The sequence below is a fragment of the Battus philenor genome, unplaced genomic scaffold (assembly GCF_028537555.1).
Source record: "Battus philenor isolate CCGP_79_NKW_IND1 unplaced genomic scaffold, ilBatPhil1.0.hap1 SCAF_2, whole genome shotgun sequence".
In the NCBI taxonomy this organism is placed as follows: Eukaryota; Metazoa; Arthropoda; class Insecta; order Lepidoptera; family Papilionidae; genus Battus; species Battus philenor.
This window is the reverse complement of record NW_027181682.1, coordinates 11194517-11209652: the sequence shown is the minus strand read 5'-3', so window position 1 is coordinate 11209652 and position 15136 is coordinate 11194517. Positions and strand designations below refer to the sequence as shown.

The 15136-nt window shown below is 30.3% G+C and overlaps 2 protein-coding genes across 2 annotated transcripts; one reads left to right on the top strand and one right to left on the bottom strand.

Moving 5' to 3' along the window:
* Positions 1–1384: 1384 nt before the first annotated feature.
* Positions 1385–9038, bottom strand: Tat (Tyrosine aminotransferase). The gene is made up of 5 exons (XM_068765299.1): positions 8832–9038; positions 4550–4878; positions 2550–3023; positions 2088–2270; positions 1385–1567 (listed from the first exon to the last, which is right to left on the bottom strand). Exons 1-5 carry the CDS (start codon positions 8974–8976, stop codon positions 1385–1387), a joined length of 1314 nt encoding a protein of 437 aa, XP_068621400.1. The 5' UTR covers positions 8977–9038.
* A 3225-nt stretch (positions 9039–12263) lies between these two features.
* sicily (NADH dehydrogenase (ubiquinone) complex I, assembly factor 6 homolog sicily) lies at positions 12264–14602 on the top strand. The gene is made up of 5 exons (XM_068765356.1): positions 12264–12452; positions 12556–12793; positions 12921–13153; positions 13567–13729; positions 14423–14602. The coding sequence occupies exons 1-5, from the start codon at positions 12340–12342 to the stop codon at positions 14600–14602; spliced, it is 927 nt and encodes a 308-aa protein (XP_068621457.1). The 5' UTR covers positions 12264–12339.
* Positions 14603–15136: the final 534 nt, after the last annotated feature.

Genomic DNA, 15136 nt, shown 5'->3' with positions numbered 1-15136 from the left:
CTTAAGGCTGAACTTAATTCGTTTGTGAGCAAAATAATTACAATTTTTGTCGTTTTGATAAAGCATAGTAAGAAATATTAAATGTGTAAGACATTGTCACGGACCGATTAGGTAAAAATTAAATTTTTTAAATTTAATTTTATACCACGTGGTTTATGGTAAAATAATATGTATTTATGTAACAAAATATTGTTGTTAAATAAATACAAAGTATTTTGCACGTTTTAGCATAGTATTCGCTATCGAATAAGGTGCTCATAATTATAAAAATGCAATATGAAAATGTGATCTGCTAAAATATTATATGTAACTGCAAATTTTTCTTTAAGGTTGTTACACCAATAGCGTGCATGCTCGTGGCAAAGCGACTTATTGTCACAGATTCTATTTTTGTTCTCTATAATTTTTGCTTCCAACAATCTACTATGTTCATTGCTACATGAACAACAGTACCAAGGAGATCTTGTAGGCGTGCTGTAATTTTTCTGTTCCAGATTGAGTCTACATAATCTCACAAAGCATTAAAATCTTGGCGATTCCGTAAAGTTTCAGTCATTTGAATTACAAAACCAAGCATAAAGATGCACGACTTGCAAAACACAAAAAAGAATACCAGGCTTATAAATTCCAAGTCAAAATTCAATGAAAGCCAAAAGTCAAAATTTAATGGAATACTACTGACAGATATGCCAGCTTCGTATCACTTTAAAAGTCTGAACAAATATTTCTTCACTTCATGCTTATAACCAAATTTTAGTCAACTACACCTAAGAAACTTTGGTCTGCGTGTTGTACCACCGAGAAAATGGAATATCACTTTACTTACGTAGACAATGCGCGTGTTAAGCTCCTAATATTACAACCAAGCTTGTCGTACTTGGTACAAAAATATAGATGGAGAATTCATCTGGATAACGATTTTACCTCTTATATATAATATAAATATATAAATTGTCCCTTAGAAATCTTTAAACATATACCCTAAATTTATATCATGCTGCAATTGACGATAGTCCGCATTATTCTCGTGGGTCAAATACACAATAATACCTATATTTTATTAATATATAAAAACACAACAATTACACAGTTTGAAGCGTACGATTATGCCTGCGCGATTTATTTATACTTCCTGCACTTTAAGAGAAAAGTGTCATGAATTTAATATATTATATTTCTGCAACATTTTTTTTTATTCATAAAGGGTTTTTGCCCTTTGGCATTTAAACTACGCTCTGTCTGTATTATTTATTTTAAGCCAATGTAATATGACGTTTACGATTTCGTTGACGGTTAAATCTAAAGGATTGTTTAAATGCGGAAATAAATAAAAAACAACAAATTTCCTTTTTTAAAATATTTTATTTCAATTAGTTTTACTAATCTAATTATCACAAATAAATTCGGCATCATTTGTAAACGACATAATATTGTTGTCTATTTCTTTACAATTTTCTTCTATATTAATATGTTCTTTACAAAATATTACTAACCTCTGGCAGGCCTCGCGAAGTATGTCTTCCGGTACAGTTAACACGATCCTCATAAAATTAGGATATTCAAAACACTAAAAATAATTGGTTTGTTAAAAATGGATAATCATCGTACATATAAAATAATTATAATTAGTATATAAAATACGAAATACATGTATTTAACAAATCATTACATCCGAAATTGCAAAACATAAATTATTTTTTTTAATCTTAAATAACTGAGTTAAAAATAGAATTTCTTTATAAAGAATTTTTATATATTGACTAAACTAAGTTAAATTGTGTTATGGTTAAGTTTCTTTTTAATGTAATCTAATTTATATTTGATCTCTTTGTCATTAAATTATTTGTGTGGAAAAACCATTATTCCCTTAACATTTGTTTTGTTTATAATTGAAATATTTTTTTTCTACTCAAGATATTGTAAATAAGGGAAATAGTGAATATATTCCCCACTTGATATTAACATGAGAATTCAAAGAAATAATACAAATGGTTTGACAATGTATGCGGAAGTGACTAGTTCAGATTTTAAGTAAACGTTGAAGTAAATGATATGTGTGTCGTATTTTAGATGTAAATTCGACTTACTCGGCCAGGTAAACAGAATACGGATTGTTCTGATATCATACGCTCAACAAATTGTAATTCATTTTTAAAATCTGGAAACTGTGCTATTTTTATTTCTATCATCATATACATAGCTCCTTGTGGCATGATCGGACGCAGGCCAGGTGCTAGAATTAGCTCGTCGTAAGCTATTTTTGCTTGGTTCTGAAATATATTATTTACACAAAATAAATAAATTTTAAATGATAAGAGCTTGATAAATATTTTTACCTATAATTTATTAAGATTTCACAATTAATGTATTTAATGTAAGCAAAGACCAAAATAAATATTACTTTGAATAATTATTTAATGAGTAATTATTATAAAATCTGATAACTATGTAAAAATTGTAAAGAATACATAAATTAATATGAAATTACTTCAATCGTAGATGGATGGGACATGATGCCCCGATTTATTGTTATAAAATCCTTCACTCACTTCAATAAATAATACAACATCATCGAAGAAGCTCTGCGGCGTGTATTTCAATATCAACGGTAATGCCCTTTGTATTAGAGTAGACGGCCCAAGGATCCTTGTGGCTAAATTAGCCAAACCCTTGCGAACTTCCTTTCCCAATATGTTGTGTCGATCATGTATTATAACCCAACCCATTCGCCAGCCGGGAACTAAAAATCTCTTCGTAAGACCTCCACAGGTTAAAACGGGGACATCTTTAGATAACGATGAAATTGCTGTAAATTCATTGCCGGAGAATACAAAATGTTCGTATATTTCATCAGCTATTATAGGCACTCTATTTCTGGATGCTATATCTAATATGTCATTTAAGTGAAGTTTATTGTACACGGATCCACACGGATTCGATGGATTTATAACTACTATTGCTGCAGTATCGTCGTCGATCTGATTCTCTAGGTCGTCTAGATCAACCATCCATTGTTTGTCCGGCTGAAAAGAAATATAAGAAGTGAATGCTTTAAAGGTTTGAATGTATGGCTATTCGAGGATTGCAAGAATAAAAAATGACGTAATGCGAAAAAAAATTTGTTTACTATCTGTCCCTGCAGACTTTTTACTCCCAGAAGTTATTGGCCCATAAAAAATATTAATGTAATATTTTTTAGAGTGATCACTTTATACAGAGCGATCGGACATAGGTTGTAAAAGATTTAAAGTTTTTTGCTTATAAATGAGCTATTAATTCATTCACCCTTTTGGAGCTTTTACATCTATAACCAATCAAACTGCATAAAAATCATTTATTTTACCAACGCTTTTCTTTTTCAATAAGAGTAAGTGAGAGCCTCACTTCCATAATAGATTATATTTTGCGTAGTAATGAAAATATTAACGATAAATATGCAAATGTAGTATACACATAAACTAGAAACTTGTTCTGTTTCTAGAAACTTGTTCGCGTCGCAACGCACACCCTTATAACTTTGTTAGTGGCCATCTATAGAATTTATTCATCGACGTATTCACAAAATTCACACTTTATATTATATCAATTTGATAACAATTCGTTGTAATCAAAGTAAATAAATTGCAATCCGTTAAAAATAATTAGACGTTTAATTTATTCAATATTTGTCTTATTTATAGCTAACGTCTACTGAACAAGTTACAACCTATAAACAAAAACAACAAGCTTATTTTTCCACTAGTAAACAAACAAGAAACAAACATTTTACTTTTTGTTTACATGCCTATTATTTGTTGTTGATATTTGTACCTTATGTTTGTTGTATGTTTAAAATATGACATTAAATTGACGGGAATTAAACATATATTTTTTCTATCGCTTTATTTGTTTAGTTATATTCAAAAATTTGTATATATGGTGATTACAAAACAGCCACAAAAATTATAAAAATTATAAGATAAAATTATTGTGAATATTAGGGAATTAATTGCTGTTTATTAAAAACTTGAGTGTTTAGCACAATAATGTATAAATTGGTACCGCATTGAATTTATGCCAAAATAAATTGTAATAATGCGTATACGATAGAAAAATATACTTCACAATTTTTTTGTGAAATGATCAAAGTAAATGTCTGTAACTTAATACAACAACGTCATAAATCCTCTACTGCAACGTCTCTTACATTGAGCTGGAGAATCGAGGTTCCGCCAAAGTTACTTGCTTATTTATGACATTTAAGAAAGTAATACAGAAATACTATTTTTGGTAATATTTTTTGAAGTAAATAAATATCTTTTGAAACAATTGACACTTTTGTTGCATACTATCCATTAATAGAAATTAAAAACGTATTAGTAAAAGAAAGGACTAAGAATAAACTGCCCATTATTTTTCTTTGAAAAATATATAAACGGAGGTTATACAAGTTTTTTTGTGTGAAAAAAAGAAATTTTCTGGTCTTGTCTAAAGCACAAAGTAATAATTTGTTATCAAATAATCAATAGGAAGAGATATTTACTATATTATTCTGTAAAAAAATACATACCAGTAACTTGTAATATTTTATACTTATTCCCAATCCTTCAGCTAAAGTTTTGTAGATCATAAAACCTGGTCTAGGTACTAGAATATTCTGTCCAGAGTCAGCGAGAACTGAGATAACAAGTTCAATAGCGTGTGAACAACCACTACACAATATGACATCTTCCGCAGTGACATTCCCTTGATGGGCGCTGTATTCAGCAACTGCTTCTCTTGCTTCCTGATGTCCTTTTGCAGGACCATAACCCCGACTAGATGGAAGCTCAATACAATCTCTCACTGCTTGTAATACCTGTTCCGGCGGGTTTAGATTACCAAAAGTTGTAGGGTCACCTAAAAGAAAATTGTTTAAATTGTTTTTATGTATAAATTATTAACACGTCTAATTAGAAAGTCGTAAAAACATTTATTATTCATTATATTATTATCTTTTTATTTTTAATCGTATAGAAGATTTGTGCCATTTCTCGAATTGCTTGGCATGAGGGTAAAAAACTGTACTCGCCACAGTTTTTTTATTTCTAATGTCTCAGGAAGGTAAACCTCGGGAATGAAATCGGGGACTTCGGAAAATTAAAGAACATAATGAAGAAAAATGTTTGAAATAAAAAAAAAAAGTTTTTCCTTTAGCCGGCTGTTACGGCCAGTGGAGGAGATGGTAGGGAGTAATTACTGCGCCGGCATGGCAAAATGTGTTATATTATTTGTTTTTGGAAAAATTTGTAAAACCTGTGGGAGAAGGCCTGTTTCAGTGGACATTCTATGGCTAAAATAATGATGTTTACTATTGTGTAGCTATTATTTTTGTACGTGCTCCTAAGTAATTTGTACCAATGCGAAAATTTTAACGTTTTTGATATATTGCTTTTTTAAACAAATTTTGCTAATTTGAAAACACTTAAAAAATTATAGTTGCCATTAACTATGAAAATAAATTATTATGCAGATTATGCTTTAAAAGAAAAATAGTATAGCAGTATGGTATATTTGTTTGAATTTATACGAAATAAATTACTTTGACGTATTTAGAATAATATAGTATAAAGAATTCATGTAGTCATTTTGTGCAATTTATTAAGGGAGTTTATTAAACAAAAACTGTTTATTAAGGATATTGCAAAAGTGACTACAAAAAAGATCGAGCGAGCTTGTCTTTGCCTCATTCCAGATCAGGCCTCTCAGATCAGATAACAATCTGATTCTAGTTTCTATCAAATTAAGCTCTCCTGGCATTCCTCTCAAAACCTGTAAGTGTAACTACTTGTAAATGATCCAAAGTGCATAATCATCATTATCATTTCAGTCACAGAACGTCCATCGCTGGACATAAGCCTCCGTCATAGATTTCCAACAGGACCGGTTGAAAACGGCCTGCGTTCACCTTCTTCCAACTTCTAACGACCTTAATAGGATTGTAATATGAATAAATAGAGATACGAGGCCACTGTTACAACCTTTTATTGAGATATATTTACATTGTCAATAAAATTTACAATCAACTTACTCTAAATGCTCGCCTAATTTGGTAGCCCAGGGGTAAGGACTGAGACTTGCGTTCATGCATCGCCCCCCCCCATAAATGTCCTTGGGGAAGGCCTAAAGGCCTTGCTGTGGGCGTCTATAGATCTCGAGAGAGATGTTTAGCTAAATGATTAACTAATTTGCTAAGAAAATGAATTTCCGACGACAGTTATTGATTGCAAATAGATATAACAATCTACAATTAGGTACTAAAAATAAGTTCCAAAAGTGACGACCCTACCGGTATTTAGAGTAGAGGTAACCAGAAAATATTTACAAGCTAATAAATGTAATAGATTCTGCCCCAAGTCCTGGCGGGGGAAAATAACCAAGACCTTCTAAAGTATATATAGCTACTTTCTACGCTAGATCTATTCGCACCACTTAGAAATGCCTAGAACGAATTAGCTCTATCAGTCGTAAAATGGTAACTAATTAAAAAAAACTGCAAATATCGAGAAACAGAAGAATTTAGAGAAATCGTCTAATGACAAATAAATAATGTGCAAAACGCAGTTTTGGTATTAAATAGTGTAAAATTAGACAGGTAAGACATTGTAACATATATAGTGTATTATTTTAAACTTGTTAAACAGCTATAAAAGATTAACTTTTTTATATTTAAAATCTAGTACATTATATGTTTTATTTCGTTTGTGATACAAAACTATTTATATAGAGCAAGTTACAGACTTTTTTAAACTCCTTTGGGGGTCTTAGTTTAGACAGTTACATTTTAACTTCACCTGATTGTTAGTCTGCAAAGCTTTTAGGACCAAATCTTAGGGAGCTTTATTGAATTAATTTGTGCACGGCAATGTTTTAATTGTCTATCTGTTTATGTTCTACCCAAATCCTTAGTATCGCACACGTAGCATAGGACTGTGGGTAATTTACCACGACATCCTTCTGCCACACATATTGTCCATTTTTCCTTTATTTTTATTTTGCTTATACTGTTTGCTTTTTGTTTTTACTTAACCACTTTCTGTTTTTGCAACATACTCTTAAATACGCTTCAATTAAGCCTTATATAAATAAACAAGATATATATAAGTAATGTTTATGCTTATGAGCTAATTGTGTCAACTTTACTGTAGTAGCAGATCTGATTTAATAAAATTAAACAACTGAGCGGTAAGGGTCATCAAGTATGTAAATCTCTCTATGGACAATGTATACGCTTTTAAAATAGGACACTAGGTTACACTACTGTACTCTATAAATTATTAAATACGTGATTATAAATTGTTTTAAAATAAATATTGATAATAAGTAAAATTACTAAAGAAACTTGGTGATTGTTGCCAGCAACATTTTGGGAATATGGTAGAACTGTGAGTCCATCGGAAGCTATATTTTAAGTGGTCTACGAGAAAAAAACATGGGAACCTCTTTATTTATTTATTTCATTATTTATTATTAGGAAAAACCTCTCAATTAGGACTCAATTTTAACGCATGACGTTAACAACAACTGGCGGAACTGGCAGTGTAGGGCACGTGTAAGAATTCTATTTATTTATTTTTATTAATAATCGCAGCATCTGTCACATTAGAACTTTAGGTGTAATTAATAAATAATTGACAAATTATTTATAATATTATAGATATAATAACGTAAGCAAATCTTTAAAGATAAATACGTGGAGACGCAGTAATAAATATTATTATATCGCATAGACTAACGAAACTAATCTAAATAATTCTGCGAATTAGTAAATTATAATGGGAATGGGCAAGCTACATACAAAGACAATACAGACAAAAATTCAAAGACAGCTGCTTGGGCCTTCAGGTTTTGGAGTGGAGACTACAAACAGGCAAGCACAGCGTACAAATGGCTTTGTTAAGGTCGTCAGAAAACGCCGGATGCTAACCGTTTCCAACCGGTCTTATAGGAAATCTATGACGGAAGCCAATTTTCAACCATGGACGTCAAACGGCTGAAATAATGATGATGAATGTGTATACCATGTAGGAAATTATAAGTTTTATTCTTCGAATGATTCGTTTAAAATTTATATGAAATTTACATTAATTCTTTTAGTAACATTCGAGGGTATAAAACTGGAAATCTTTTCATTTGCCTAATGAAAAACATTTACACGAGTGTGTGTAAACATATTTTGAACATCGCGTATGAATGAATATGAATGTTTAAAGTTTTATCAAGTGAACGACATTACATTTTTAAAATAGTAAAGTTATTCATCGTTCGTTTCGGAACTTTAAATCAAATTTAATATACGTGTCGTTAAAAAAATGAACAAAATTGTGATTGAATCTTCGACAAAAATTAAATATTGTGAAATCTAAATCCTGTTGACCTTGACTTAATTGCCAGTTTGTATTTAAATAATAATCCTGTTTAATAAATGTAAAAAAAGGTCGTCGACTCAAATTATTGGAAAAGGTGTAAACCGAGTAACAAATAAACTATAGCGTAGATAAACTTCCCAAACTAATATCCCAAAAAATATTTTTTTTTACAATTTATTGTATACTCTGTGCCCGTTATGATTATTGTACTAAATATATTTGGGTTTTTTTCATTATCGAATTCATTCAAGAATTGAATATCGCAATAAAACCGATGGTCCTTACTCCAGAAACAGAATATATAAAGTAATTAATATATACAAGAAAATAAATAATAACAGCAAAACATCGAAATTATTTCTAAACTGTTATAAACTGTGAATAAATACTATTTCGCAGTTTTCATAAAAAAATCTATGATTTGAAAAAATCACTGAAACTTACCAACAGAAAGAGCAATGAACGGCTTGCACGGATTTGGTTCCACTTGGAGATTTTCCACGACATCCCTGATCAGGTTGTGGGTATTGCGTGCTAACGTCGAAGCGCGCACATCCCATTTTTGACATATTCGTCCACGTCGCGACATGGTGGTATTGCTTGCGGAATATTGAAAGCTGTGTCAACATCTAAACTTGAATTGTAAATAGAGCTCGCCTTTCGATACGCCTCAGTTTTGTACGGAATCTGGCGTTTGACGAGCCTGTGGCTCTCGAGCCGTGGAACTGGTTTGAAAATGTATATGAGATGACGACAGTATAACAACTTATGTCTTAAACATTCCACCCTTGCAAATAATGTTTCATGCGCAGTATTCTTTAAATACGATAATACCGCATAATTATTACGAGAGATGTGTAAAAAACTACAGTTGCATTATCTACTAAACCCCTTTTTTTAGTTTAAAGCAAAGTTTATATACTTTTTACATATATGTTTGCACCCCCACTGTCACTACGGAAGGATAGGATATTAGGTATAGTAATAGGTTTTCGACAAAGGCCCAGTCGATTAACCATGATACTAATAAAAATACAAACATAATATTATTGGTATTGTTTTGCTTATGTAATAATATTTTTTAACAAAAACATTTTACAAAGTTATATTGCTGGATACGGCCCGTATTTAATAAAATTACTGGGACAGTGAGATGTTTTACTCTATTTTGAAGGTTACGCAAAAGCAGGGCTGAGCAAGATTCTACTTTTTAAATCTTAGGCAAAACCACATAACAAAACAAAAGATGTAACAATTAACATCAGTTGAAAATCGTGCTATTAACAAAATTGTATTGACCTTATGCCTCGTGAAATATATATTTTTGGTGAATGTGGATATATATACATATACATATAAATATATATGTATATATATATGTATATATGTGTATGTATGTATATATTTATAAAAATATTTACGAGAAAATTTCAGTCCTTTTTATAGATTTAAAAAACCAACTTGATCGATTGATTAAAAACTAGCGTGTAACTTAAAAGTCTTAATTTAGTCATAATTTAACATTTTTCTTGACATTTACCAAATTTTTACCGTAATGCGTATTTAAAAATGTACAAGAGTTTGGCTAATTTGATCGTATGCCTAACACTAGCCAAACTCTTAAAAAACATTCATCAGGTGAGAAAGTAAAATTCGCTACTTTATCACAGTGAAACTTTTTAAAATTTACGACGTCTATGTCTTTAAAATTATTGTTATATTGTCTTTTCTTGTAAAAATTCATGTATATAATTTATTAACGCTTAAACTTTCAAATCCGATCACGTTATATGGTTGATCAGAAAACTACCTATATTTATTAAAAATAAAATTATTGTTTTTATTAAAGTTTTGAAATAAAATTAATAACACAATTTACACAATATTAAAAAAACTTTATTAATAACAATATAATTTTTATTATTTATTACAATATAAAAACTAATCACACTGTTTTATATAAGGATTAAGAGTAATAAATGTGTTCAAGTTAACACTGTACTTTCATAAGTTTCATTATATACGATCACATGTAAATCATCACTTCTATGTATGATTTGAGTATAGTGGCAAAGATATTGCTCTAAAACCGAACCAACAACCCTTAGTTTGTTTTGTAAAATGTTTATGAAGTTATCGTCGACCAAAAATTTCTTGGTCCTGTTATTCATTCTATACAAACCTTAATAAAGTGTGCAATATAGTCTAATAAAATATTGTTACTTACATTCCCATATTGATCCAGATAATGTTTTAGGAAAGAAATATCTAAGTAATACCCTAAAATTTGTCTATTGTTTTTACTATGTTGCAACAAGATGTAAAACTCTTAACCAGAAGACTTTAAATAAAATGACTTTAGTGTGTTAGTAGAAATTTAGGTTATCTTCAGCAGAAAGGTATGAATTAAAAAGTGAAGGTCGCCTGCCTAATTAAAAAGAACATTTTCAATTATTCCTTTTAATTATTATTCCCATTATAAATGTGTAATTAATATAAACTACATAAAACGCGATGTATTATAAACATGCTTCTATCGAATAGAGATGTATCCAAAAGTGGTCTCCACCCTCGACCTCCGACGACGAGCTTCATCGCATTTATAATAGAAAAATAGAAAAAACGCAAACCCAAGACGGTGTACATGGAAAGTGAATGAGATTTAATATAAACATGTCATGTGATCGATTTTGACTCTTCATTTTTATACTTACAAAATATTTCCTTATAATATAATGACGTATCTACATACATAAATTATAAACCAGTTAAGTAACATTTTTAAAACAATAATTTTTCACGAAACGCAACATAAAGAATGATATTATAACAGTGAATTAAAGTAATCTGCTAAATTAGGTAAGAGTTGGGTAGCATTAAGAGAGAACTGTTTTAAAAAATCCACAAAAAATATACTTAAATCTGATTAACATAAGAGATTTAAAATTAGAGTTAGATAAACGTATATGTAATTTAAAAGTTGTATTTAATCGTTTAGAATATTTTTTTCGATATAGTTAAAGTCGCGGAAAGTCGCTGGATGCGGGCAGCGTAGGATCGGTCATCGTGGCGATCTTTGGGGGAGGCCTCTGCCTTGCAGTGGGCGTCTATTGGCTGTATAAGGGAAGGAGAAAAAAAATATAATTAATTATGAATACATTATCCATCGCATCAAGAAAATAAAGTATAAATATACATATTTCTTTTAACTATAAATATGTATTATAAAGAAGTACGTAAAGAAATATTCCTTATTTAATTAATGACAATTTTTTGAGACAAATTTGCGTAACTAATGTCAGACTCTTTCTATTTTTAATCATACAACAGGAAAATCGGTTTACGAGACGAAAGCACAACTTACTCTGCTAAAGCACGTCATTATGAAATCATAATCAATAACCAACAATTTCACAAATCATTTGAAAAGCAGTAATTGGCATTTTTTTCTTTCTTACTCTATACTCTACTCTTTCTTTTCTTAACAATTATTTTGAAGAAACATTGAATTTTATTTTTGCTTAGATCATCATATTGTAAAAAAACTATTGTCAGATGTTTGATTAGTCTGCCGCGAAACATTTTAGTGTTAAACTCAATTGGATATAAAAAGCCTGGATTTAACATTCTTATGGTCTTGAAACAACCATGAATAATATAAAAATGCTCTAAAGAGCATTTACACGACTTAAAAATCACATGAAATTGGCAATGCATTAATGGTGATCGTTCTCCATAGGATTCCTGAAAGATCATCCTCAAGAATCTATATCTAAATGAATACGTTAGTAACAAAAACAGCACCCGTAATAGCTGTCTATTTTTTTAATTTTAAAGTACCTTGCAACTTTATTCATATATTGTCAAATACCAAACTGAACGGTTGTTATGTCATGTAAATCGTTCAGCGAGTGCTTTATTAATCGGTGAATTATTTAATTAAAACCAAATAATGTTTAAATATTATAAGTGTTTCATCAGAATCACACCTTTTTTAACAAGAAATTATAGTAGTAATGGATTCTCTAGTCAAAATGGCTTAAATTATTGTGCGGATATTGTTAGGTAAATTAACGTTCATGACTTTAATAATATTTGTTAATCAGTTGAAACATTTTTAATGAAATTTTATGCAATTTCCTGGTACTTCGTATTCTTTTACAGATAGACAGCACGATTATGAGAATTTTTTGGCGACGCTTCTTATGACAAAAGTGATACGATCTCCTGCTCTAGTAGTAAGAGCATTTAATGTTGAAGTTGCGAGGGTTCAGGACCAAACTAGTGATCCGCAAACGGCAGCTTTTAGAGTACAGTTCTGGCTAGATACACTTAATACTATTTATAAGAAAGACCAGAGCCTTAGTAATGTTCCAGCCAATCCTGTAGCTAAAGAATTATTTAAGGTAATATAAAAATTGATTATTTCCAATTAGAATTATGCATTCCGACTTTTGTTAGATCTTCATTTCTTTATCAATTAATTTTTAGTCACAGCACTAAAACAATGAGATCTAACTATTTTAATTCCAGGTTTGTAAAACTTACAATATACCCAAGCGCCACTTGGAAAAACTTGTACTATCTAGAAGCAATTTATTAAAATCTAGGTACTTTAGAACATTAGAAGACTTAGAAAAATATGTTGATGAGACTGTCTCTTCAATATTCCATTTGTTACTAAGTCTCGCCGGAATTAAAGATATACATGCTGACCATGCAGCCTCTCACTTAGGAAAATCACAAGGACTAGCTAATACATTAAGGTACAAAGAACAACAATTCATATTTAAGAATTAAGTATCTTTAAAATTTAAAAGATAAATAAGACTCAAGTACTGCATAAAAATTAACTACTGAACTATTGTTGTTATAGAGGAAACTATGACAATTTTAATTTTACCAACTTCAATGAGTTTTTTATAATGTCAAATATTATATTTTATACTTCAGAAATAGGAATTTCTTAGCTTTATGTGGTATTAGAATATTTACCCAAAAGTAACACTCTTTTAAGAAGGAAATGTTATGTACACTCAATATGTGTTTGTATATTCCACCAATACTTTTATTATAAATACTTTTATTAGATGCCAACCAGCCCTTATTTTGTTTAAAATATTTTTTTATAAAATGTGTCAACAGCAGTTTTTTATAATAATTCTAATAAAAATTCTAGATCAATTCATGTTTCTAATCACCACAAAATGGTTGCACTGCCTTTAGACATCTTGATGAAGTACAATGTAAGCCAGGAGGATGTATTAAGAGAGGTTGATAGTGAGAAAATGAGACAAGTTACCTTTGATGTAGCCAGTAGAGCAAATAGTCACTTAGAGAAGGTAATCATTTCTATATTTTTTTCATTGAAGAATGCTATTTGTCTGTTGGCATTTATAGCTTCATCTGGTTTAATGTAAAGCCCTGTAGATCCTTAGACAACTTCACCTTAGACTGCTATATTATTAATTAATAATAATATAGTAGAGTAGTGTAATTAGCATTCTATATCTCAAATCATCACACTGTTTACTTAAACAATAAATTGCTTTTGCATTTCATCTTTTGTTTACTGGTATTGCTGTCTTCACTAATTTAAACTATCTATCCTAGTAGTAGATAATTCATTTCTCTTCAAGAGACTTACATTATACAGTACTGTACATAACAGTAACACCTGCCAGGTATATCAAACTACAGTTAAATAATGTTTGCACATAAAGAATAGTTATAATAAAGGGGGAGCAGAAAAACATTCACTTGCCAAGTTCTACATGACTATGGAACTAGCTATTGTGTCTTTCGACAACACCAATCATATTAACCTTAAATCTTGATCACCAAATTACTGTCATGACTATTTTTAATTTAGATCAAAATGGTAGTTTTAATAGAAATTGTACCTAGAAAAGTACTGTCCAACTGAACAAGGCTTTATTTATCACAAGTTTAAACTATTTGAAGTTGTAACAAGGTTAACATTTTTAACAGTATTTGAAAATAAAATATTAATCAAACTATCTCTGTATTTTCAGGCACGCCGAATTAACGTACCAAAAGTAGCCAATCAAATATTTTTACCAGCAATTGCAGTGGAGTCATACCTAAGCAAATTACAAAAGAAACATTTCAATTTATTTGACAAATCCTTACAGCGGGGTAACACAACTTTAGCCTTTAAACTTTATTACCAGAGACTGTTAAATAAATATTAATTGATATCATATAATGTTGTTTCATTATGTAGAAAAACATGAATGTATCAATTTGAAGTAATTAACTTATAAAAAATAAGCTCTTGTAGGACGAATGCTATTTTTAATAATAGATGTTTGCATAATGATTAATTTATAATTATCATGCCAAAGAGAAACAAAGTACAAATAAAGCAAATCAGAGAATGTTAGGTAATGCTTTCTCTAACCACCAGTGTCATCATTTCATTTATAGTATGTACACTACTGAATGTAGCCCTCCCCTATAGATTTCCAAAAGAATGGGTTAGAAGTGGCTTACATCCATCATATTCCAAAGAACTGATGGTCATCCAGTCTCAACTCCAAAAACTTAAGCTCCAGCTACCACCTCTTGTGTGCTATGTGGCCTGTCTACAGCCACTTGAACTTGACACCAGTCCGCTGAGCTGTAAGTTAAATTAGTTCGTCTACGGATCTCATTTCTGAGGTTTGAACAAAAGGAGCAGTCACACGTCAATGGGCCAATCGTCAGACCGGCTCGGCCCGCGTACC

What these genes read in the sequence shown, in the direction of transcription:
- sicily (XM_068765356.1), top strand. Translation starts at nt 12,340, where the DNA reads ATGTTTAAATATTATAAGTGTTTCATCAGAATCACACCTTTTTTAACA. An exon ending in TATTGTGCGGATATTGTTAG is followed by an intron (nt 12,453 to 12,555) that starts GTAAATTAACGT and finishes TTTTACAGATAG; the next exon opens with ACAGCACGATTATGAGAATT. An exon ending in TAGCTAAAGAATTATTTAAG is followed by an intron (nt 12,794 to 12,920) that starts GTAATATAAAAA and finishes TTTTAATTCCAG; the next exon opens with GTTTGTAAAACTTACAATAT.
- Tat (XM_068765299.1), bottom strand. Translation starts at nt 8,976, where the DNA reads ATGTCGCGACGTGGACGAATATGTCAAAAATGGGATGTGCGCGCTTCG. An exon ending in TAAAATATTACAAGTTACTG is followed by an intron (nt 3,024 to 4,549) that starts GTATGTATTTTT and finishes ATTTCTTTTCAG; the next exon opens with CCGGACAAACAATGGATGGT. An exon ending in TATTCTGTTTACCTGGCCGA is followed by an intron (nt 1,568 to 2,087) that starts GTAAGTCGAATT and finishes AATTATTTTTAG; the next exon opens with TGTTTTGAATATCCTAATTT.